At 41.9% G+C, this 26,137-nt stretch overlaps 2 protein-coding genes across 2 annotated transcripts in view; one reads left to right on the forward strand and one right to left on the reverse strand.

Moving 5' to 3' along the window:
* Nucleotides 1-3,435: 3,435 nt before the first annotated feature.
* Nucleotides 3,436-16,268, reverse strand: LOC126030660 (vacuolar protein sorting-associated protein 29). Its single transcript, XM_049788880.1, has 4 exons — nucleotides 16,225-16,268; nucleotides 8,045-8,236; nucleotides 4,148-4,383; nucleotides 3,436-3,915 (listed from the first exon to the last, which is right to left on the reverse strand). The coding sequence occupies exons 1-4, from the start codon at nucleotides 16,225-16,227 to the stop codon at nucleotides 3,798-3,800; spliced, it is 549 nt and encodes a 182-aa protein (XP_049644837.1). The 5' UTR covers nucleotides 16,228-16,268; the 3' UTR covers nucleotides 3,436-3,797.
* Nucleotides 16,269-16,321: 53 nt separating this feature from the next.
* LOC126029777 (cell cycle checkpoint control protein RAD9B-like) overlaps nucleotides 16,322-26,137 on the forward strand; it is a 29,033-nt gene continuing 19,217 nt past the window's right edge. The window contains exons 1-4 of the mRNA XM_049788079.1: nucleotides 16,322-16,640; nucleotides 20,719-20,789; nucleotides 22,576-22,713; nucleotides 23,275-23,389. Coding sequence (XP_049644036.1) covers nucleotides 16,322-16,640; nucleotides 20,719-20,789; nucleotides 22,576-22,713; nucleotides 23,275-23,389 — 643 coding nt within the window. The remainder of the gene's footprint in view (nucleotides 16,641-20,718; nucleotides 20,790-22,575; nucleotides 22,714-23,274; nucleotides 23,390-26,137) is intronic.

Here is a 26,137-nt window from a genome sequence, read left to right on the forward strand (position 1 = left end):
TAAATGCCAGGATTTATTTTATACTAATACAGACAAACGAACAAAAAGGTATTATCTGGGAAGACTAAAGACTGATGGAAAATTTGGAGTACCCAAAGAAATACATCATTCAAACTAAGATAATCTTTGCCGGTCCTAAAAGGAAGAGTGAGAAAGATCTATTGAACATTTACAGGAAATATCTTATGCAACTTAACTAGTGCTAAACCAAAACTGTCCATGTTAAATATTCATGTTTAAGTAAGCCATATTTGATGATTCTGGAACAGATAGTAGTATATTAAATATTTAAAAAAGTTTACATGTGTTAGGGACTGGAGAGATAGTGAGTGGGTAAGGCTCTTTTCATTTCATGCGGAGGACCCACGTTCAATCCCCAGCACAACATCTGGTCCCTCAGTCTGGACCCCAGCAGGAGTGATCCTTGAGCACACAGTCAAAAGAAATCCCTGAGCACAATCAATTGCAATTTTTTAACAATAGGTGAGCATTATTCCAAACACGTTTGTTTGTTTGGAAGCCATATCCAGTAGTGCTTGGAGGGGATTCCCTGCACTGCATAGGGGACAATGTAGTGCTGGGTATCAAAATCTCAAATCTCAAAGTTCTCTCTTAAGCAATATATGGTTTTCATGCACATATATCAATGAGTGATCTCTCCCAGCTACAGTTCTTGTTGGTTTTTTTTTTTGGGGGGGGGGTTTGATGTATTTTTTTTCCTTAAGTTTTTGGGCCACACTGGTGACATTCAGGTGTTATTCCCGGCCATGTGCTCAGAAACCACTCCTGGCTTGGTTTTTGGGTCACACCCGGCAGCGCTCAGGGGTTACTCCTAATTTCTACGCTCAGAAATCGATCCTGGCAGGCTCAGGAGACCATATGGGACGCCGGGATTCAAACCACTGACCTTCTGCACGCAAGGCAAACGCCTTACCTCCATGTTATCTCTCTGGCCCCCCAAAATCTATTTTTTAACAATATAACCAGGGGAGAGCACGAATGCAGTACCCCACTACCACAAATTATGCAGTTGAGTTTCCCACCCTACCTGCTATACTTGCTCCAGACCCCAACACTTTTTTTTTTTAATTAAAATTGCAACACACAAGGGCTGGAGAGATATAGTACAAGCCGGTATGGCTCTTACTTTGAATGTAAGAACTCAGGCCGACCTGAGTTCAATGCCCAGAATCCCATTTGGTCCCCCTCCTCCCAGCCCACCAGAAGTGCTTCCTGAGCACAGAACCAGGAGTGATTCTTGAGTGCAGAGCCAAGAGTGAATCCTGACACTGAGAGTTGTGGCCCCAAACCACAAAATTATCACACATTTGTGGACTCCCAAATTGTTGAGAGGATACTTTACTTTGTATCTTCAGTCTAGTAGACTCCTTTCTATTTTTTTTCATGCTTTTAAAAAAAAAAAGATCCTTCACCAGTGCAACATCCCCACCACCAATGTCCCAAGTGTCCCCCCTCCCTGTCCCACACCAGCCTGTACTCCTGACAGGCCTTCTACCTCCCACATTCACCTTCTATCATGATGGTTCTCAAGTGTAATCATTTCTGTGACTGCACCCATCACTCTCTGTGGTGAGCTTCATTTTGTGAGCTGGACCCTCCAGTCCTTCTCTATTTGTCTCGAGAATCATTACATAAATGGTCCACTCCTTTCTAAACATGAGTGTTGAAATGATTTTGTTCGGATCCAGAGTGATAGTGGCCCACTTGCACAAGGCTGACCCAGGTTCCATCTGTTGTACTATATATGTTCCCCAAGACCGCCAGCAGTGATCCCTGAGCATTGAGTAAGAATTGAGCACCACCAGGTGTTTAAACAATTTTTTCTTTTGAAATCAAGAATAATTCATAAGACTCCATCAAAGTAAGAAGTTTCTGTACGGCAGAAGAAATGAGCTAAGACTAAGACATCTAGGGGATGTCTTATTTGCACTCAACACATGAAATAAAGGATTGATATCTAGGACATACAAAGTACTCACAAAGATTAATCACCCCCCCCCCCAAACCTAAAACCCCCATCAAAAAACAGGGAGAGGACACCTCTCTGAGGAAGGCCAAAAGATGCCCAATAAGCACATGAAAAATGCTCATCATCACTTATCGTTAGAGAAAGCCAAATCAGGACAATGTGGTATCATCTTACACTAGTGAGGATGGCATATATCACAAAGTAATGGGAACAATCTTGGTGGGGATGTGGTGAAAAAGGAACTCTCATCCACTACCTTTGCAATGTTGTCTGGTTCAACCCCTGTGGAAAACAGTACGGAAGGTTCTCAATAAACTCAGAACTGAGCTGCCATATAATCCAGCAATTCCACTTTTTGGGTATCTGACCCTGGGACAGAAAAATTTCATTCAAAAGGATGTATGCATCATTATTCATTGCAGTACTCAGTACAATAGCTAAGAGTTGGAATCAACCCAGATGTCCAACAACAGATGAGTAGATCATGAAGAATTAATACATATTTACTATAGAATACTACATAGCTTTAAGGAATGATACAATCATGCAATTCACTGCAACATGGATGGAACTGGAAAATACTATGTTAAATGAAGCCAGAAGAATACAGGATGATATAACTTATATGTGGCATTTAGAATAACTGCATGGTTTAAATGGGGGATGTCATGTTTTAATATGCTAATATGTTGACACATTTAGAAAAATGAAAAGATTCGGTCACTTATACATAACTTTTTTTAAAACTGATTGATTGGTTTTTGGGCCACACCCAGTGGCGGTCAGGGGTTACTCCTGCTCTGCACTCAGAAATCACCCCTGGCAGGCTGGGGGACTATATAGGATGCTGGGGATCGAACCAGGTCCCTCCTAGGTTGGCCACATGAAAGGCAAATGCCCTATCGCTGTGCTATCTCTCTGGCCCCGTTTATACATAATTTTAATATGTGTCTATTTTCATTTGGTCTCTCGATTTTACAATTCTTTATTTTGGTGGGGGGGGGTTGTTTTGTTTTGTTTTTGTGGTATTTTGGGTCATACCCGGTGATGCTCAGGGATTACTCCTGGCTATGCACTCAAAAATTGCTCCTGGCGTGGGGGAGCATATGGGACATTGAGGGATTGAACTGTGGTCTGTCCTAGGTTTGCACGTGCAAGGCAAATGCCCTAACACATGTGCCACCACTCTGGCCCCTCATTTTTACAATTCTTTTTTGTTTGTTTTGTTTTGGTTTTGGGTCACACCCGGCGGTGCTCAGGGGTTACTCCTGGCTGTCTGCTCAGAAATAGCTCCTAGCAGGAACGGGGGACCATATGGGACACCGGGATTCGAACCAACCACCTTTGGTCCTGGATCGGCTGCTTGCAAGGCAAATGCCGCTGTGCTATCTCTCCGGGCCCCATTTTTACAATTCTTAATAAATTAGGACACTTTAACAAGAAAGTATAAATGAAAGGTAACTTTATTACTTAAGAGAAAAATGTATACAAGAAAGTCTAGAATATTTCTCCCCATGCACTACTTTGTAATAAAATTCCAAATATCAACTTCGAAGATATTTACAAGATAAATTTTTCTTAATATAACCATTTACTGTGTGATGGACATTTTTTCATAGAAATCATATACATAAACTAAATATTTTATTATAGTCTACAAGATGCTTAGCACATTGTATTACAGAAGATGATATATTTTACTGCAAAATATTATAAAAGTGATACAATTTTGTGACAATTGTTTAATTACTTGATTTCAACAAGAGAATGAAGAAAATACAAGAAAAATCATCAGGACGGTCTGGCTTTAAGATTTTTTGTATTCAATTCGTTCTACTTTCACGTCATCTCCAATTAGTTGATACACATAAGTGACAACTGTCGAAGCCTGAATATCCATCAACACAAATGAAGGAATAATGTTACTGAAAGAAAATACAAAGAACTTCAGTGTGTTGTGCTCAAAGGCATCAGCATTATAAATGTAAATTTAAGAAGAAATTTATTATATAATTAAAAAGAATAATCACTAAAGAATGACTGCCAAAATGGTGAGAACTATTAAAATGGCTGAATTTCTCTTTTATGAAATGTCACACAGGCAATAATTGACTTTACAAAAAAAAAAAAAATAAACTCAATTCATATACTACTCACGTTTCCAAGGCATTATATGCTCCAGTGGCAGAACCTGGGTTAATGTAAAACTTATTTTCATGCTCAAATGCTTCAAATTTGTGTGTGTGCCCCGAGATAAGAATGTCCACATCAAACTGCCTCTGCAAAAGAGCTAAGCTGGCCATATCTCCCCAAGGAATAACTTGATGCCCATGGATCAAACCAATTTTGAACTGTCCAACAGTCACAACTTTCTGTTCTGGATAGTTCAGATTCTAAAGAAATAGACAAAGAAAACAGATATATTAGAGACACAGATGATTAAAAGATCTGCTTAAATATTCATTCTCATTGACATTTTAATGTAAGTACTCCAAATCCAACACATTTATTAAATAGACTAGGCATATAACCTGAAACAAAGATGCATTCAAATTAGGGGGCCAAAGACATAGCTCAGTGGACTGAGCTCATGCTTTGTTTCCAGAAGGTGCCAGTTCAATCCTGTGAGCAAAGAGAAAAGTTCCTGAGGATGGCTATGTGACCTCAAAATCAAAACAACAAATCACATCCAAGGTTTTAAGAGTTATATATGTAATTTAAACTACAGAGTTAACAGACACTTATAAAGCAGTACCAGCTAAGTACTTTTTTATGGGTCTTATAAGTACCAGCTTATTTAATATTTATAAACAATCCCAGGAGGCAGGTTCAATTATTTCTGAATGAAACAGGCAGACAAGTTAAAATAACCCGCCCAACGTCACATGCTAGTAAGTGGCTGTGGCAAGGTGGAAACCCAGGTTGGTTTCATTCCCAGGCACCTTATTTAGTCCCTGTGCCCAACCAAAAGTACTCTACACACACACACACACACACACACACACACACACACGCACGCACACACACACACACACACACACACACACACACACACACACACACACACACACACACACACACACACACACACACTTGGTTTTTGGGCCACACCCGGCAGCGTTACTTCTGGTTCTGTACTCAGCAATAGCTCCTGGCAGGCTCAGGGGACCATATGGGGTGCCAGGAATCAAAACCAGGTCCGTCCTGGGTCAGCCACATGCAAGGTAAATGCCCTGTCGCTGTGCTATTGCTCTGGCCCCCAAAAGTGACTCTTTAGCTGAGTCAGGAGTAAGTCTTGAGCACTGTTCTGTGTGGCCCAAAAACAAAAAGGAATTTTTGTTTGTTTTTTTGGGCCACATTTGGCAGTGCTCAGATGTTACTCTTGGCTCTGTGCCCAGAAATCACTCTTGGCAGGCTCAGGGGACCATCTGGGATAACTGGGGATTGAACCTGTGTCAGCCGCATTTTTCAAGGCTCCAGCCAACAAAAGATTTGTTTTGTTTTGTTTTTCTGGGCCACACTGGTGGTGTGCTCAGGGGTTACTCCTGGCACTGTGCTCAGAAATCGCTCTGGACAGACTCGGGAGACCATATGGGATGCTGGAAATCTTAACAGGTTGGTCCTATGCAAGGCAAACAACTTACCCACTGTGCTATTAAATTCTAGTATTATAGCTCTAGTGTCTATGAATTTAGTATATCAGAAGCAAAGAGTCTGTCTTGGGGAACATGACAGTGGGGTTTGGATCACACCAAACTGTTCAGAACTCCTGGCAGTGCTCTAGGACCATATTGAGTGCTTGAGATCGAATCCTGCAAACTGTGTGCATTGTACATTCTTGTTAGTCCCAGAAGCACAGAACTTGATTCCTGCTAAGGAAATTAACTTAAGTAAATATATAGCACAAACAGAAACAGATTTTAACAAATCAAATTTACTTTCCGATTACTGACAAAAAGTTTGCCCATCCCTTCTCACTTCCTGTCCTTTACGTCCACAAACCTCTTAAACCAAGGTCTAGGAATATGGTTAAAATGGTATAGCATAAGAGGGGGAGAAGAAAAAGGAATAGCATATGCCTTATATGTGAAAGGCCTTGGGTTCAAGCCCCTCCCCAATCACCCGTGACCCAGAGTACCACCAAAAGTGGTTCCCACAAAAGTATTAATCTTCTCCCTATCCAAAAAAAATCCACAATAGGAGCTGGAGAGATAGCACCAGTAGTGCATTTGCCTTGCACACAGTTGACCCAGAATGAACAGTGGTTCAAATCCTGGCATCCCATATGATCCTGAGCCAGCCAGGAGCGATTTCTGAATGCAGAGCCAGGAGTAACCCCTGAGTGTCACTGGGTGTAGCCCAAAAACAAAAACACAAAAAAGAAAGAGTGTTAGAGCCACTGAAAATGAAGAGGAGATGGGGCATTGTCAACCTTCTAAACACCTGTACACAGGAGCAACCCCTGAGTGTCACCTTGTGTGGCCCAAAAAACAAACAAACAAAAAAAAATAGAGCTGAATGTGTCTGACAACACAGCTAATGAATGCAACCTCAGAGAGCCAGCTTGCATATACAACCTTAGACAACACACACATACCATCCTGTCTATCCCAGCTCCAAAGGGAATTATTAATGAAAAGTAATTTTATGTCTTAATGTATACTGTAACAAGCAGTATAAAATAAACTATTTTGTGCCAACTAAGGTGATGAGATTAGAGGGTTGGAGGGGAAACTGGGGACAATGGTGAAGAAAAGGTCAGACTGAATGGTGTTGGAACATTGGTTCCAACTGGTGTTGGAACACTGAATACCTGAAGCAAATGTATTATGAACAACTTTGCAACTTACAATGTTTAAAAAAAGTTAAAAAAAAAAAAAGTAAGGAGTAAATGAGTAAAGTAAAAAGTAAATGAAGGAGGCTCATTTCATCCTGGCATCAAGTAATCCCACAGCAGGGCCGGAGAGATAGCACAGCGGTGTTTGCCTTGCAAGCAGCCGATCCAGGACCTAAGGTGGCTGGTTTGAATCCCGGTGTCCCATATGGTTCCCCGTGCCTGCCAGGAGCTATTTCTGAGCAGAAAGCCATGAGTAACCCCTGAGCATCACCGGGTGTGGCCCAAAAACCATTTATAAAAAAAGAAAGGAAAAAAAAGTAATCCCACAGCACTACTGGGAGTAACCCCGGAGCACTTCCAGAAACAATTCTTGGGCCCAGAGTAAGAAATAGCCCCTGAGCATTTCTGGGTAGATCCAAAATCCACTGTTCCACCCCACAACAAAACCAATGCTAGGGAGATGGTGCAAAGGGCTGGAGTACACACTTTGCATGTGAGATTCTCATGTTTGGGCCTTAGCACAGCATAATCATTTACCATTTCTGGGAGCAGTCTTGAGTACTGGTAGGTGTGGTACCAAAACTGACAGCAACAAAAAAGAACATTTTTAAAAAAGAAGTTGACAAACTCAGGTCTAAAGAATAGAAGTTCTATATGAAAGATTTAATGAAGACAAAAGCAGTGACAGAGCACTTCCCTTGCATGCATGAGACTCTAGGTTTGTTTGATCCTTAAAACAGGAAAAAAGGTAAGGGCTGGAGCAGTGGCGCAAGTGGTAGGGAGTTTGCCTTGCATGCGCTAACCTAGGACAGACTGTGGCTTGATCCCCCAGTGTCCCATATGGTCCGCCAAGCCAGGAGTGATTTCTGAGCACATAGCCAGGAGTAATCCCTGAGCATCACTGGATGTAGCCCCCCCCCAAATAAAAAGCAAAAACAAAAACAAAAAGGTCAGGAGAGATAGTACAGTGTACAGGGCATTGGAAAGGGAGAAGAAGGGGCCGTGAGGTGGCGCTAGAGGTAAGGTGTCTGCCTTGCAAGCACTGGCCAAGGAAGGACCGCGGTTCGACCCCCCAGGCGTCCCGTATGGTCCCCCCAAGCCAGGGGCAATTTCTGAGCGCTTAGCTAGGAGTAACCCCAGAACATCAAACGGGTGTCGTCTGAAAAACCAAAAAAAATATAAAAAAAAAAAAAATAAGGGAGAAGAAAATACATTACCTCATCGAAGTCTCCTCTTACAATATGAACATCTCCAGCCAGAGTCTTGAGGTAGTCATAACTCTCTTTGGTGCAAAGGTTTCCAGTACAGAGAATATGCTGAATTTTTCCTGGCACCAGCAGCTTTTTGAATTTAGCAGGCAAACTGTTGCACCGGTGTGGAATGTGCAGGTCTCCTAATACCAACACCAACTTTAGAGTACCAGGGTGAGACAAAATGTCATGTTAAAAATGTTATAAAAAAAAGACGTTTCTTCCTCCCATTAAGCCCCCAAATTAAACTTATCAAACATTACAGAATCCCAAAGATCCGAAAAGACCATGAAAATAAAAATATATGCTAATGTGCTCTAATGTGAATCAATTATCATTTTGGTCACAAGGGCTGGAGCAATAGCGTATCAAATAGGGTGTTTGTCTTGCATACTGCGGACGGGAGGTTTGATCCCTAGCATTCCATATGGTCCCCAGAGCTTGCCAGGAGATTTCTGAGCACAGAGCCAGGAGTAACCTCTGAGTGCTGCCAGGTTAGGCCAAAAACAACAACAACAACAACAAAAAATAATAGTTTTGGTCACAAATGTGCAAATAACACAATAATTTAGTTGTCAAGAACATGGTGCTTGGGGCCGGAGTGGTGACGCAAACATCTGCCTTGCCCGTGCTAGCTTAGGACAGACCGAGGTTCAATCCCCCAGTGTCCCATATGAACCCCAATCCAGGAGCAATTTCTGAGTGCATAGCCAGGAGTAACCCTTGAGCACCACTGGGTGTGGCCCCCCCAAAAAACAAAAACAAACAAAAAACCAAAAAGATTAGCAGTATAATAAAAATAATAATACTAGGCCATATGAAATTTTTATATCTAATATAGTAATTCATATTTCTGTATGTCATATAAAACTTTATACTGATTAATAGAATAAAGATATAATAATAAAAAAATTAATTCCCTGGGGCCAGAGAGATAGCACACGGTGGGGCATTTGACTTGCACGTGGCCAATCTAGGATGGACCCTGGTTCAATTCTCAGCATCCCATATGGTCCCCCGGCCTTCTGGGGGCAATTTCTGAGTGCAGAGCCAGGGGTAACCCGAGTGCCGCGGGGTGTAGCCCAATTTGTTTGTTTTTTGGTTTTTAGGTCACACCTGGCAGGTTCAGGAGTTACTCCTGGCTCTGTGCTCAGAATTCGCTCCTGGCAGGCACAGGGAACCATATGGTATGCTGGGATTCGAACCACTGTCAGTCCTTGGTTGGCCGCATGCAAGGCAAATGCCCTACTGCTGTGCTATCTCTCTGGCCCCTAAAATTTTTTTTTAAATAATTCCATAATTTACTATAAGGGCAGTTTTTTGAGAAACAGGATCCAAAATTTTTGTTATTTTAGCTATACCTAAAACAATTGGCTATATATGTTATGGAAGTATATAAAGAGCACGTTTTATAAATCTTACATTTTTATTGTCAAATAAGTCAAATATCTCTAAGGCATTACAGAATTTTTACTTACATATATGTATATATACACATATAGTTTAAATTTATATATATATATATATATATATATATATATATATATATATATATATATTTTGGGAAGAGGGCGTGTGTGTGTGTGTGTGTGTGTGTGTGTGTGTAATGTTATTTGGGGAGCATAACCTCCCAGAGCTGGGGGATCATGTCATGTGGTGTAAAGGACAGAACCAGGGCCTTTCACATATAAAGCATGTGCTCTAGCCCACTGAACATCTCCCTAGTCTTGTCATTTTTTGTTTGTTTTTGGTTTTTGGTTTTTTTGGTCACACCCAGCTGTACTCAGGACCATATGGGATACCAAGATCAACATCAGATCATTCACATGCAAAGCAAACACCTTACTGATGTACTCTGCCCCCTCACTCTCTAATTTTTACTGCCTAGATTAAATTACCATGAACTCAATGTATAGTTCCTAAACTTAAAATAACATTTTTAAGTTTTAATATGCATTAGAGCATTAAAACGAGAGATCAACTAAATGAATTTAGCAGAGGTGTTTTAAAATTGCAACATGTCAGATGACAAAAATAAATTTTGCATTTAAATATATAATAATAAAAACCTCATAACCACAAATTTTTAATTTAAAAATTAAACACCCATTTTTCTTTCAGAGCTACATACAGTTTCTTGGGACCATGTAATGCTGGTAAGACTCCAAGACTCCTGTATGCAAAGCGTGCACTACAGCTCTTCTTATATAGTGATTTATTGTTTTGTTTTTTGGGGGTACCAGGGCTTACTGGACCCACTCTTCAAGCTTATTCTGGGCTCTGTACTTTGGGATGACTCCTGGTAGGGCTCAGGGGACCACATAGGGTGCCAGGGATCAAATCCAGGTTGGCTACATGCAAGGCAAGTAAGTGTCCTATGCACTGTACTATTGCTCCAGTACCTACTATATTTATTTGATTTTTGGATCGTATCTAGGAGTACTCAAGTCTTATTCCTGCTAGGGCTCAGGCCATATACAGTGCCATGTATTAGAGCTGAGTTAACTGGATACAAGGCAAAACCTTACTGTACTCTCTAGTCTCTTTTATTATTTTTAAATAAATATCATTTAATAGTCATTTAACAAAACATTGCCCCAAAGGTCAATTAAATTTAATAATGTCTATAATAGTTTAAAACATATAATATATGCATATATACACATACGCACATACATATCTTCTTCTAAAGAACTTTATTTTTGGTGGGTGTGGAGGTCACACCTCTCAGTAATCAGGGTTTACCAATCACCAGGGCTTAAGAGACTATATATGGTACCGTAGACTGAATTCTAGTAGGCCTTGTGCAAGGCAATCACTTTGTCCGTTGTATTATCTCTCTGATTCCTTGTTTTATTTTTTGGGAGTTGTTTTTGAGGTGTCACCTAAATGTGTTCGAGGCTTATCCCTGGCTCTGTGCTCAGGGATTACTGCTGGCAGTATTCAGGGGACCATATGCAGTGCCAGGGATCAAAGTGAGGTTGGCTTCCCCACTGTACTATCCCTCCAGCCCCAAAGAAAATGTTCTCATGTTAATTACTATAAGCACTTTTGATAGGCTATTTTCTATAAAGATGTATATACCTTTTAACTGCTTTCAAAATAGGCAAAAAAAAATCTTTAGTATAATCAAAGAAAACATTAAATATTTAAAATTGAATAAAACAAAAATAGTTTTGTCATCAGTCTGTAAATTGAAATTAATCAAAAGATAAAATGAGTAAAATAAAATGATTACAAAAAGAAACGTTGATTCATCTTACAACAAACTCAGAGTAAGTGCAAGGGGAGGGTACTAATAACAAAATAAGAGTCACTGAAATAACACAAGGTTACAAAATTAGCTTGAAAAGATACTGTTAAAGTTCTTTATACATATATATTTTTTTGGGGGGGTGGTTTGGGGTTTTGGGCCAGACCCAGTGGCGCTCAAGGGTTACTCCTGGCTCTGTGCTCAGAAATCGCTCTTGGCAGGCTCGGGGAATCATATGGGATGCCGGGATTTGAACCACCGTTGGTTCTGTGTCAGCCGCTTGCAAGGCAAACGCCCTACCACTGTGCTATCTCTCCTGCCCCAAAGTTCTTCTTTATAATGAGTAGTGTCAGATGCATCTGTTTAATAATATTATTGCAACCCAAATCTTAGTAACAAAGTATCTTGAAAAGCTAAAAAAATCATATTAAATTTCTATCCTCAACTAATAGTTAATAAAAAAGAATACCTGGAAATATATTAATCTTCATGTACAGAAAGGGTTCCCTTCAGATATGGACTGAAGTACAGTTAATGTGGGAAGCTGATATATATAAAAAAAAGTGAGGTGCTAGAGCAATGGGGTAGGACGTTTGCCTTGCCCATGGCCAACCCGGGTTCAATCTCCAGCATCTCATATGGTCCACCAGACCTGCCAGGAAGGATTTCTAAGTAAAAAACCAAGAGTAACTCCTGGGTGTGGCCAAGAACACCTGAAAAATAAAACCCCCTAAAACTCATATCCTTAGTGCAGAGCCAAAGTAAACCCCGAGCATTGCCAGATATGCCCCCTACTCTGCAGAAAAAAAAAAAAAAAAAAGCTATCTAAAAAAAATCTAACATTTTCTAATTGAAAATGTTTGGAACTAATAATAAATGAGCTATTTAATCTGAATATGTTAGAAAAAACCTTTAGCAAGAGATTATGTAATGGTAGATGATTTCAATTCTACGATCTATTATGCCCAAGTATATAGTCAAACAATTAGCAATCTAAAGATATAACAATGATAGAAACATTTCTTACTGGGGAGAGGGTCTGGAGCCACACCCAGAAGCACTCAGAGTTTATTTTAGATCTACACTCAGGGACCATTTGGGGTATTGTAGATAGAAGCTTGGTCAGCAGTGTGCAAGGCTGTACTAGCTCTCCGTCCCCAAGTATTTTTTTTAAACTTTATTGATCGATTGACCACACCCAGCAGTGCTCAAGGGTTACTCCTGGCTCTTTGCTCAGAAATGACTGCTGGCAGGCTGGGGGATGTCAGGAATCAAACTGGGTCCCTCCCAGGTCAGCGCATGCAAGGCAAACGCCCTACTTCTGTGCTATCTCTCTGGCCTCAAAATATTTCTTTCTTAACCATCAAGAAATTATTTCAAATTATTAAGGATGCTTACAGAACTCAATTTGTTTTATTTTTTGTTTTTGGGCCATATCTGGCGATGCTCAGGGGTTATTCTTGGCTGTGCACTCAAGGATCAATTTTGGTAGAGTTTGAGAAACATATGGGATGCCTGGTTGGCCATGTGCAAGGCAAGATACCTTACCTGCTTTACTAACTTTCCAGCCCCAATTCTGGCTTTCTTTAGTTTACTATATAGTTTTACTCTACACAATAGAATTATAGAAAAAATAGAGCCACAAAACCAAAGTAATACTCTGAGGAATACTGTTATCCAAATTCCATATTATTTGGATTAGATGTAATCCTTTTTTGGGGGGTGGGGAGGTCCCTAAGGCCAGGGGAACCCACCAGCAATCTGCCAAGGTTGGCAGTTCAGTGCAAAAACCCAAAAATATAATGCTGTAATAAAGCCCAAGACCCTGCAATGCATAGAAGAACCAGGGGGTAATCTGGTCACCAGACTATGCTGGGAACTCCAGGGCCACAACCAGAAGTGTTCGGGATCTCTAGGGCTACATTCTTTGATAGTTGGAAGTGAACTATCTCCAACTTCAAAAGGTAATCTATTTTTGTTTGTTCATTTGTTTTTGGGTCACACCTGGCTATGTTCAGGTTCTGCACTCAGAAATTACTTTTGGCAGTGCTCAGGAGATCATATAGGAAGCTGGGAACAGAAACTGGGTTGAGCAAGGCAAGCACCTTACCTCCTGTACTATTCCTCTGAATCCTGCAGATGTAATCTTAAACACAAAAAAAGATCCTGGAAATGCCAGCCCTATTAAATTTATATAAAGAATCAATAAAATCACAGTGTAAGAATTTAGTTTTTCCTGTTTGACAGACCTAGAATGGATGAAGAAGTCCAGTAATCAGATACCCAAACCACCATTGTTAGTATGAGCTAAGAGAAGAAACTTACTCTGTGCCCAGCCTTAGTGAGATGAAGTTGATTGCAGACAGGGGTTGAAAAAAAAGGGCAAAACATGACCAATGTTAAAAGAAAGCAATGAAAAGAAACAAACAAAAAAGAAAACAAGCAAAATTTCACATTAAATGAATATGCAATTGTTAATGATTTCTGAGTGTTATGAAAGAAAATGTTAAAAATCATCTTGGGTCAAAAAATAATGGAAGAACTACTGTAGTCTTAAGCATAGTACAATTAAAACATACAAAAAAGATTTGCTAACATTCAAATACGCAGGCAGTTTATCAATTTCCTCTGATTTTCCTATTTTATTCTAAATATTGACTGTCACTTTTATTTCCAATCTTTAGACTTTTAAACATGATTTGAAAGATTCCCTCAGTAAGAGTTTAGACGGAAACTAACACTTTCTGAATTCTCTTTTTTTTATGGTTCCACAGCCAGTGTGCTCAAGAATTACTCGAGCTCAGAGCTCAGGGTATCATCTCGTGCTTAGGATTAACGCTGGGGCTCCCCACACACACATAGCATGTGTTCCAGTCCTTTGAGGTATGTCTCTAGACATATTTTTTTTTTAATTCTGAAGCTCTAAACCTCAAGCATATTGATATTTTGGGGCCAAATCTGATAATGTTCAGAAGTTACTCTTGTCTCTGTGCTCAGAAATCACTCCTGGCAGTGTATATTATTTAATAAAATAAATCATCCTAAGTAACAAATGAATTTACTACACTGGCATGCAAGAACACAAAACAGGAAAATGTAAACTGGTAAATCTAGTGGTTTTCAACTGTCTTTCCACAGACCAAAGACAGGCTGCAGAAATTCTCTGTTGTTTATTTAACAAATGGTACACTTGAGTTGATTCACAGTTCTACTATAAACAAATATATAATATTGATAAACATATTATTTAATATTTTTCTCTAACAGTTCACAAAATGTCATTTTCACCAGAATGCAGGTATAAAAATTGTTGTGACATACAATTATATATGGTTCATAATCTCATGGTGGACTGGGAGTTGTAGTTTGCTTACCATCATAAAAAGAGGATTAGGGCAGAAGAGATAGCTCAACCAGGCCATGTTTGGGATTAGGAGCCCTCTATCAGGGGGCCAGAGAGATAGCACAGCTAAAGGGTGTTTGCCTTGCACTTGGCCGAGGATGGACGGTGGTTTGATTCCCAGCACCCCATATGGTCCCCTGAACGTGCCAGGAATGATTTCTGAGCACAGAGCCAGGAGTAAACCCTGAGCACTGCCGAGTGTGACACCCCCTTCCCAAAAAAACCCTCTCTCATAGTCACCAAGGGAGCATAACCACCACCCCCAAGAAAAAGAAAATATTATAGCATATTGCTCGTCTAAGAAAATATATAATTCAAGATATAAATTAAGAGTTTCTTGGGGGCCGGGCGGTGGCGCTGGAGGTAAGGTGCCTGCCTTGCCTGCGCTAGCCTAGGACGGACCGTGGTTCGATCCCCCGGTGCCCCATATGGTCCCCCAAGAAGCCAGGAGCAACTTCTGAGCGCATAGCCAGGAGTAACCCCTGAGCGTCACAGGGTGTGGCCCAAAAACCAAAAACCAAAAAAAAAAAAAAAGAGTTTCTTTTGGTATATGTGCATGCCACACCCGATGATGATGCTCAGGGGTTATTCCTGTCTCTGCCCTTAGGAATTACTCCTGGTAGTGCTTTGGGGACTGTATGGGATCCTGAGGATTAAACTAGATAGACTGTGTCTAAGGCAAGAGCCTTCCCCCACTGTGCTATCTCTTTGGCTTTTCAAAGTTAGTTTTTAATGAATGCTTATCACTTTTACAAAAACTGTAAAAAGAAAAAAATGAACTAATTTTTGTAAAGTAGAAAAATTGTCCATAAATTGATTAAAAAAAAAAAGATGAACTTATTTTTGTAAAGTTGTCCATAATTGAACATTTATGCTACAGGTCGGTCATTTTTAGTTGCCACTAACTCACCACCTTAAAAAAAAATCAGAATAAAAAGACTCCTCAAGCTAAAACTGATTTTCTAAACACCCCCAATTTGTTTCCAAGGGAGGACGACCCTACCCTACAACTAGCCGTCCTAATCTTCTTTGCCGAATAAAATGCTCCCCATCCTAAAAGACTCAGCTCAGGCTCGATTCTGCATCAGGCAACTCTGTTCAGCACCGTTCACAGGATAAATCAACTGCCCTAAGGGGGGGGGGGGGGAACCTTCAGTCACGTGAATAGGGGATCGGATCGGGTCATTTCTTTCCTCTTCCACCAGGCAGAACTGGTCTCCTAAAAGAACTTAAATGAAGCCTGATGGCTCTCGACAGGCACCGGGCCACGAAAGCACCAGATGCCCTAAAGTAAACCCTGGGCTGTCGTGGTTCTGGATCATCCAGTGCCTCCCTCCTCTCCTCCAGGGCTCTGGTCCGCTCCACATCGCCATCGCCTTCCAGGGACGCTCCGGCGCACGCGGCCCCTTCTGCCCCCTGGACCGCCCCGGCCCTCCTCGCCCGCTCCCCGGCAGCGAGGCCCGAGCAGCAGGTCCCCAGCTGCGTCCTCACCATCCTGACAGTCGGGCGCGGGCTCCGCTCGGCTCCACCGTCGCCGCCGCCGCCCTTCTTCCGCTTCCGGCTGCCCCGCCCACTCCACGCTCGGCCAATGAGAAGCCGGCCCGGCCTACGGGAGCCCGCACGGGCCCTTCCCCGCCGGCCCGGCCCGCGAAGCGTTCCGTTCCGTTCCGTTTCCGGAAGTGGGAGGGAGAAGGCGGCCGGAAGAGGAAGAGGCCTCCGAGAGATCGGGACGCTCGGGAAGGCGCAGGCGCGGGAGAATGGGCGGGAAACATCCGGGCACCTCGGGTCAGTCTGTCTATCAGTCAGTCAGTCGACTAGTCAGTCAGTAGTCGCCTGGTTGGTTCCTTCGGCTGCCTCGGGCCCCGCCGCCATGCTGAAGTGCGAGATGAACGGCAGCCAGGTGAAAGGTGCGGCGAGAACGCTGGGGAGGAGTCGAGGAAAAGTGAACAGAAGGAGCTGAGAAAACCTTGAGCCCGACTCGCCTCCACCTGCCCTGGGTGGCTTCGGGGTGGGGATGCAGCCTGGGGCCTCCCGCACGTGTGCAAGCCACGTGACCGACGTGTGCAAGCCACGTGCCCGGCATTGCAAGCCACGTGACCGGCACGTGCCTCCCCTCGCACTTTACACGTGTTGGAGGGGCTGGAGGAATGACAGTTGCCTTGCACATGGCCCACCCGAGTTCCATCCCGGGCCTCCCATAGGGTTCCCCCATCCTGCGCAGAGGCAGGAGTAATGCCCGAGCACTGCCAGGGTGTGGCACCCCCAAACAAAACAAAATTAGGGAAAAAGGGATCTGTGTCATTTCGCTTCAGGTCTGATTCCAGGCCCTTCATCGAAAAGTGCTCCTCCGTGGGAGGACTTGCCGCAGACCCTCACAAAACGCGGGGACAAGTCGGAATGCTCTGGATGGGGATTGTAAATGGACCTTTAAAATAGGTTACCCTAGTAAGCCTCTATCTAGGGAAATCTGGTCCTTTCTTACAGTCCAAATTTGTCGTCCAAGAAAAAGATCATGGAGAAGCCTCTTGCGTTTCATTTGGACTGGCCCAAGTGTTAATGACCCAGAAAGTTGCCGCTGCCTATAATTCTCGAAAGTTCTTGCACAGTGTTGTTCGTGCCTCAATACTCAACTGGATGATGTAATTTTGGTTTTCCTCCTGGACAATAAGCATGGGAGAACAGTAACTTGTCTTGTTTTAGTTGTTGTTTTATGTATTTATTGTTTATTTATTATTTTATTTATTCAGAGAAAAATGGTTAATGTGAGTTGATGCGAAATGGAAAATTACTTTTTTTTATTTGGTCATTCTGTACAGTATCAATTTTAAGGCCCACCTGTTTTACCAACTAACCACTTCGTGGGGTTTTTTTTTGGGGGGGGGTATGGCAGGGGCACCACTCCCAGCAGTATTCAAGAGTCAGCCCTGGCAGTGCTTGAGGTGACATTCAGGTTCTCTCTGGCACTTTTTCATATTCTTATTTTCTGGACTGATTGCCCATTCATCTCTGGTGCAACATAACATCCTTTTAGTTTTATTTGTGGGGGAAACATCCAGCAGTTGCTCAGGGCATACTCTGACTCTGTGATCAAGGATTATACCTGGTGCTGTCCAGGGTGCTGAAGTGGTGCTGGTGAGGGAACCCATGTCAGCAGTATGTAAGACAAGCGACCTAACCGCTGTGCTAGTCTCTCCGGCCCTTTTAAAAAATAATTTTTAATTTATAAAAACATTAAAATGCCAGACTAGATTAGGCAAAGATTTCACTTAGTCCAAACTTCTCTTTTTGAGAAGGCATCAATGTGGGGGGGGGGGCATCTAGCACATTCCATTCTCTGAAACATTTGAAATGCATATTGAATGTCTAGTTGCCTTCTAGTGACTTTTGTTGGTGTTGGTTTTAGAGTACGGTTCACACCCAGCAGTACACTGCTGCTCCTGTTCTGTACTCAGAAGCATTCCTGTAGGGCTCGGGGACCATATGGGGTAACCTTAATTTTTTTTAATGTTTTTGGGCCACACCCGGCGGCGCTCAGGGGTTACTCCTGGCTATCTGCTCAGAAATAGCTCCTGGCTGGCACGGGAGACCATATGGGACCCCGGGATTCGAACCAACCACCTTAGGTCCTGGGTTGGCTGCTTGCAAGGCAAATGCCACTGTGCTATCTCTCCGGCCCCCATATGGGGTAACCTTGATTGAACTCTGGTCAGCCTGTTCAAGGCAAGCACTCTATCTCCCCAATCCCAGCTAATGACCTTTCTTGAAATTGCCACCTGTCAAGTTATTAAAAATCCCCCTGATAATTGCACTTTAATTTCTTAAAACCTCCTTCCCTCCCTCCCTTCCTTCCTTCCCTCCTTCCTTCCTTCCTTTTTTTTTTTTTTTTTTGCTTTCTTTCTGTCTTTCTTTTCTTCACCCAGTGGTGCTCAGGGCTTCCTCCTGGCCCTGCATTGAAGGGTCACTCCTTGCAGAGCACGAGGGACCACCTGGGTTGCTGTGTATTGAACCTGAATGAGCCTTGTACAAAGCAATGCCCTGCCTTCTCCAGCTCTTTTTTTGTTTGACTTTGATCCTCCCTAGAGGTTCTGGGGGCTGCCAAGAATCACATCTTATTTAGAGAAACATTGGCAATGTGTAAACTAATTGTTGGCTTGATATTTATGTAAATATCAATTTATCATCCTTTAATTTTGCACATTCATATGATAGGGAGCTGATTGGCTCTTATTAGGCTTGTGGGGCTTTCTCTTTGGAAGGAGTCATAGCATCTGTTTACATTAAATCTAGAAAGTGTATATTTGTAAATGTATGTCTTCCTAGGTACTCACTCATTTGCAAATGTCTTTACTTATTTCAATACAGAAACTATAGCATTTAATGGTCTGCTGTCAAAGTGTGCTTTAGCTCATCTACATATATCCACACTGTTAAATAATGTCTACATATTAATCATTAAAACATTTTGATTACCTTTGTTCACAAAAAAAAGAAGAAGAATCACATCTTTTGTTTTTGGCCACACCTGGCAATACTCTGGGGCTACTCTTGCCTTTGCAGTCAGGAATTACACCTGGCTGTGCTCCAGGATTACATTGGATGTCACATGTAAGGCAAGCACCCTACCTCCTATACTATTGCTCACCCTGGACCACCATCTGATGCATTGGGAGAACCTGAGGTGTTAGGAATCTAACCAGGGCCCAAGCATGCCACACGTGCTCCTGCCCTTTGGCCAACTTTTCCAGCCCTATTAAAACTTTTGTGGAGTCCGTGTGGGGGTTTGGACTGTGGACATTGTCGGCAGGACATTGGTGGCAGGAAATATGCATTGATGAAGGGATGGGTGTTAGAACACATAGAATGACTGAAACTCAATCATGAACAGATTTATCTCATGGTGATTCCATTTAAACATTTCATTCATGGGGCTAAAGTGATAGCAGCAGGTAGGACATTTGCCTTGATTGTGTCTAACCCAGGATTCAATCCCCGGCATCCCATATGGTCCCCCAAGCCTTTCAGGAGTAATTTTCTGAGTGCAGAGCCAGGTGTGGCCAAAAAATACCAAAAACATTTTTAAATTCAAAAAAAATTTTTTTGATATTTATCTTGAGTTTTTTTGGGTCACACCCAGCAGCACTCAGGGGGTTCTCTTGGCTCTGCACTCAGAAATCACCTCTGGCAGGCACGGGGGCTATATGGGATGCCGGGATTTGATCCACCGTCCTTCTGCATGCAAGGCAAATGCCCTACCTTTATGCTATCTCTCTGGCCCCTTTAATTCAATTTTAAAAAGAAGAAAAAGGGGTTAATAAACCCTTTACATCAATTTCTCCATGCTCTATTTTTACACTTCTGGGAGTGGGGGGGAATGTAAAAGATGTTTATTTAAAAAAACATTAGGGGGCCGGAGAGATAGCATATCTGTAGGGCGTTTGCCTTGCAAGCGCTGACCTAGGACCAAAGGTGGTTTGAATCCTGCATCCCATATAGTCCCCTGGGACTGCCAGGAGCAATTTTTGAGCAGATAGCCATGAGTAGCCCCTGAGCGCAGCTGGGTGTGGCCCCAAAACCAAAAAACCAAACAAACAAACAAAAAAAACCCCAAAACATTAGTATTGAAAATGGTTTTCCATATTAGCTCTATGCTATAGTAAAAACATAGAATCTATTTGCAGTATTTTATTCAGATTTAAAAGAACATTAATGATGTCATGCCATATCATAACAATATTTCATCCTATTCTAGCCTTTATAAAAAGGTACTGAAGTGTGTGTTTTATCATGTCATACACTTACTGCTTGGGTTGATGGAGCTCTTACTATGTGGCATTTTGTCAAGTGTATTTTACTAATTAATGTAGCTTAATCTATAAAGCATTTTCTTTACTAATTTATCTTGAGTCTTGTGAACACTGAATAGTCTTATTATTTGTTTTCATTGTTAGACAGATATATAAGTAGCACTTTTCTGTTTCTCCACAGTATTTGGGAAAGCAGTTCAAGCTCTGTCACGAGTTAGTGATGAGTTGTGGTTAGATCCAACTGAAAAGGGTGTAAGTAAAAAAATTAATTCATAGATCTATTAAAGAAAAAATGGTTAAAGTCCTGATATTAAGTAATCCAGAAACTGAAATGATCAATTTTACCACCCATCTTTTTTATATACACATATATATACACATATCTGAATATGTAGGGCATAGTAAAATTTAGTATCATACATAAAACTCAGTTAATTTCAAGGAACCAGAGAGATAGCACAGTAGTAGGGCATTTGCCCTGTATGCAGCCGACCCGGGATGAACCCAGGCTAGATCCTCAGCATCCCATATGGTCCCCCGAGCCTGCCAGGAGTGATTTCTGAGTACAGAGCCAGGAATAACCCCTGAACACTGCTGGGTCTGGCCCCCCAAAAAACAAGCAAGCAAACAAAAACTCAGTTAATTTTAACTAGAAATCATGGACTGGTTATCTATAATTAGGTATGACCTGAAAAATTCTGTGGGTCCTGAACTGTTTGGGTCTTTTTTGTTTGTTTGTGTGTTTGGTTTTTTTGCTTTTGTTACTCCTGGCTATATGCTCAGAAATTGATCCTGGCTTGGGGGACCATATGGGACATGGGGAGATTGAACCACAGCCTGTCCTAGGCTAGCACTGGGAAGGCAGACACCTTACTGCATGAGCCACTGCTCTGGCCCCTGTTTTGTTTTATTTTGTGTGGGAGAGCCAAGGTTTACTCCTGACTCTGTTTTCAGGGATACTTTGGAGCCATATCCTACAATGCTCAGAGTTTACTCCTAATTCTGTGCTCAGGGATTACTCCTGGCATTGCTGTGTGATCACATATGTGCTAGAAATTGAATCTGTCAGCCTCATGCAAGGCAAGCACCATACCTATTGTGTTATTTTTCTGGTACTAAATTGTTGTTGTTTAATTGAAATGAATTTTTATCTTTAAAAATTGGGAGAGGGGGGCCAGAGAGATAGCATGGAGGTAAGGCGTTTGTCTTTCATGCAGAAGGTCATCGGTTCAAATCCCGGCGTCCCATATGGTGCCCTGTGCTTGTCAGGAGCAATTTCTGAGCATGGAGCCAGGAATAACCCCTGAGCACTGCGAGGTGTGACTCAAAAAACAAACAAAAAAAAATTGGGAGAGGGCAGGTTGTAAAGAAAGTATAATAGATAAGGTGTGCTTGCCTTGCATGCAACCAACCTTAGTTTGATCCCTAGAATTCCATATGGTCCTTCAAGCCCACCAGGAGTAATTCCTGAGTGCAACCAACCTTAGTTTGATCCCTAGAATTCCATATGGTCCTTCAAGCCCACCAGGAGTAATTCCTGAGTGCAGAGCCAGGAATAACCTCTCAACATTGCCAGATGTAGACCAAAAAAAATTGAGAAGAGGTCAATTTATATGTGTGTATACATTAACAAATTCAATGCACTATAATGCTGTCCATATATTTCATAATCATAGTTCATTAACACTATTAACATGCCATTTTGAACATGTCTGCTACGTTCAACATAATATTATATTTTCTCTTCTACATAATATTATTTTAAATTAATCATTTAAAGGAGGGGCCAGAGCGGTAACACAGTGATAGGGCATTTACTTTGCATGTGGCTGGCCCAGGACAGACCTGGATTCAATCCCTGGTGGCGTCTCATATGGTCCCCCAGGGCAGTAGGGATTTCTGAGCGTATAGCCAGGTGTAACCCCTGAGCATCACTGGGTGTGGCTCCAAAACAAAAAATAAATAAATAAAAAACCCAATAATTTAAAGAAACTTGATTTTCTCCTATATTTTATCTTATTATATTTTATCTTTTCAGCTTGCTCTAAGATCTGTGAACTCCTCCCGGTCAGCATATGGCTGTGTTCTCTTCTGTCCTGTGTTTTTTCAACATTATCAATGGTCAACAATGGATAATAATGCAACACCAAATTTAAATTGCCAGTTGGGGATGAAAGTAAATATATGTAATCCTGATTTTATAAGTATTTATTTCTAATTTTTTTTGTTTATTGGTCACACCTGGAGGCATTCAGGAGTTACTCCTGGCTATGCACTTAGAAGTTGCTCCTGGCAGGCTCGGGGGGCCATATGGGAGGCTGGGATTCAAACTGGGGTCATTCCTATGTTTGCCGCATGCAAGGCAAATGCCTTACCGCTGTGCTAAAATCTTATATAAATATTTGTTATATAGGATGTAGAATCATTCTATACTTCATTTTTTGGCTTGAATGCCATATAAGCTAAGTTTATTCATTTATGGAGATAAAAATCTCTTGTTCAAGGGGCCGGAGCAATTGCACAGCAGATAGAGCATTTGCCTTGCATATGGCCAATCTGGGTCTGGCATCCTATATGATTTCTGAGTGCAGAGACAGGAGTAAGCCCTGAGCATCACAGGGTATGATCCAAAAAGCAAAAACAAAAACAAAAACTAGCATAGTTGTTAGCTGCTGCTCCCCAAACAAACCTGATGACCAAATTAACTATGTACTGTTCTATACTATATTTGTTACAGTCAATTCTGCCCATCTTTAAATGTCTGAATTCCCGTGAAAGAAATGTAGAGAAGTGTAAGATATTCACCAGATCTGATAAGTGCAAAGTAATTGTTCAGTTCTTCTACAAAAATGGTAGGTATAATCAAAATTAATTTTGGGGGGGTCATACCTGGTGGTGTTCAGGGGTTACTCCTGTATCTGCACTCAGAAATTGCTCCTGGCAGGCTCAGGGGACCATATGGGATGCTGGGAATCAAACCTGGGTCTGTTCCAGGTCAGCCGGATGCAAGGCAAGCCCCCTATCACTTGGCTATGGCTTCAGCCCCCAAGTTAAATTGTTTTATTTGGCAAGGGTAGGGTAAGGGCTTGAACCACAGAGGCAGTGTTGGGTGGGTGGGAGGGGATGTGGAAGTGGGCAGGGAGCATATTTGGTTTTAGATATGACCTATGGAAGGACCCACACAAGGAAGTGTTTGTATCACTGAACCAAACTATCTTTGAACCAAATGTTTGAGTTGTTTGTTTGATTGTTTGAAGAACACACCCAGTGGTATGCAGGTCTTACTCCTGACTCTGCACTCAGGGTTCACTCCTGGCAGGGCTAGGGGTACCATCTGGGGCACCAGGGATTGAACCCAGGTTGGCCATATGCAAGGACCAAGCCCTGAGCACCACTGGGTGTGGCCCCAAAATAAAAACAAAACCAAAACAATTATTAGCAAGAACTGGAGAGATAGCTCAATGGGTTGAATGTGTGAATTACTTGTAAGAGGCCTGGGTTTTGATCCTGGAACCTCAGGGTCTTTCGAGCTCTGCTAGAGTAGCCCCCAAGTACCAAGTTGGGTGTATCTCTTGAGCATTATCTGTGTGACCTCAAAAACAAACATATAAAATATTAACAGGCTATTTTATTCTTTCAAAGGTATTAAAAGAACTCATAATGTGTATTTTCAAGAAAGTCAGCCCTTGCAAGTTATTTTTGAAAAGAATATATGTTCTAATACAATTACGATTCAACCAAGGTAATTAATTCAGTTACTCCTGGTTCGGGAACCCTATACGATTCCGAATTCAAACCCAGGTTCATTCTGGGTTGGCCACGTGCAAAACAAACACCCTACCACTGTGCTATCTCTCCATCCCATGAATGTGATTTTTTATATTTTTCATATATTTTTAATTATGTTTATAGAGTCCTGGCTGAGGCGATTGTTCTTTTTACATCAAATCAAGAGGAAATTACTCTTTCTGTTACTCCACTGAAAGTTTGCTTTAAGAGCTCTAATGAGGAATCCATGGGTAAGGAGTAGATCTACCATGTTGCTTTCATGAACTATGACTAATTCTTGATTGCTAATCACATATTAATTACTAGTAGTGTACTATTTATTATTATTAAAAATATATGTTTAAAAAGGAACATTTTTCTTTTGCCTTTTTGTTTGTTTTGGGGTCACTCTCTGCTGCACTCAGGGGTTATACTCCTGGCTCTTTGCTCAGAAATCGCTCCTGGCAGGCTCGGAAGACCATCTGGGATGTAGGGAATCAAACTACCATTTGTCCTAGGTTGACTGCGTGCAAGGCAAACACCCTATCACTGTGCAATCCAGACCTTTCTTTTGCCTCTTATTACTTTGTTACACCATTGTTGAAGTGATAGCAATGTTTTTACTCTGCTCTTCTCTATTGGGGACATCTTTTTTTTGGGGGGTGTAACTTCCCAAGTTTAAGGTGTCCAGGGGCCCATCAGTTCAACACAAGGGTCTGAGGATGCAGTGCTGCAGCTCTGCTTTGCTGGAGATACTCAAACACTCCACGGATGCTGGGGACCTCCAGGGCTGTGCCTGTGTGGTGACAGGAATCAAAGGAATCAAATCTAAGCCTCCTGTATGAAAAAACATGTTCCAGCTCAATGAGCTCTCTCCAGTTGCAGAGGTAGTTACTTCTTTTGTTTGTTTTAGCTTTTTGGCCACATGTCTGTGCTTACGGATCACTTCTGATGGGGCTGGGAATACACACACACACACACACACACACACACACACACACACACAGTGTCAGGGATTGAACCCAGGTATGACAACGTAATTTAAAATGCCTCGCCTGCTGTACTGTCTTCCAAGTTATTCTAGAGAGAATGGAGATATCAAGGTATGTTTAAATTAGGAGTTTTAATATCAAGTAGTTTTAATATTAATTTGTAGGAGGGCCAGAGAAATAGTTTAAAAGGTAAGATGCTTGCTTTGCTAGCAAGTAGCTTCTATTCCATCCTTAGCACTGCATATGGTAACTACCAAGAGGGATTACTACCAAGAGGGGTCCTTGATCACAGCCAGGAGTAAGCCATGAGCACAGATATGTCCAGCCCAAACATCACCTTAACCTGCTGCAAAAAATAAAATAAAAATCTAGGGGCCAAAGTGATAGCACAGCAGTAGAGCATTTGCCTTGCACACGACTGATCCAGGATGAATGCAGGTTTGATTCCCAGCATCCCTTATGCTCCCCCTAGCTCCCAGGAGCTATTTCTTAGAGCAGAGCCAGGGGCAACTCGTGAGTGCCACTGAGTGTGGCCCAAATCAAACAAAAAAAATTTAGGGATCTTTGGCACAAATTGTTTGAGATTTTGATCATGAATCTTTTATTTCTTTTTTTTTTGCCATTGATAGCAATAAGAATATAAAAGAAAGCATTCCCCCCCCCCCTCTTCACTTGTCTATGATCAGGTTTTATTCCTGGTTCTGCACTAAGGGCACTTGCATGGCAGCCAATCCAGGTTCAATCCATGGCACCCCAGATAGTTCCCCAAGCACCACCAGAAGTAATTCCTGAGTGAAGAGTCAGGAGTGCACCCGTCGTGGCCCCAAAACCAAAGAAACA

This window comes from Suncus etruscus, chromosome 15 (assembly GCF_024139225.1).
Source record: "Suncus etruscus isolate mSunEtr1 chromosome 15, mSunEtr1.pri.cur, whole genome shotgun sequence".
NCBI lineage: Eukaryota > Metazoa > Chordata > Mammalia > Eulipotyphla > Soricidae > Suncus > Suncus etruscus.

Coding starts and splice junctions, on each gene's coding strand:
- LOC126030660 (XM_049788880.1), bottom strand. Junction 4,384..8,044: donor TAAGAGGAGACTTCGATGAG/GTAATGTATTTT, acceptor CTATTTCTTTAG/AATCTGAACTATCCAGAACA. Junction 3,916..4,147: donor GCATATAATGCCTTGGAAAC/GTGAGTAGTATA, acceptor ATTTTCTTTCAG/TAACATTATTCCTTCATTTG.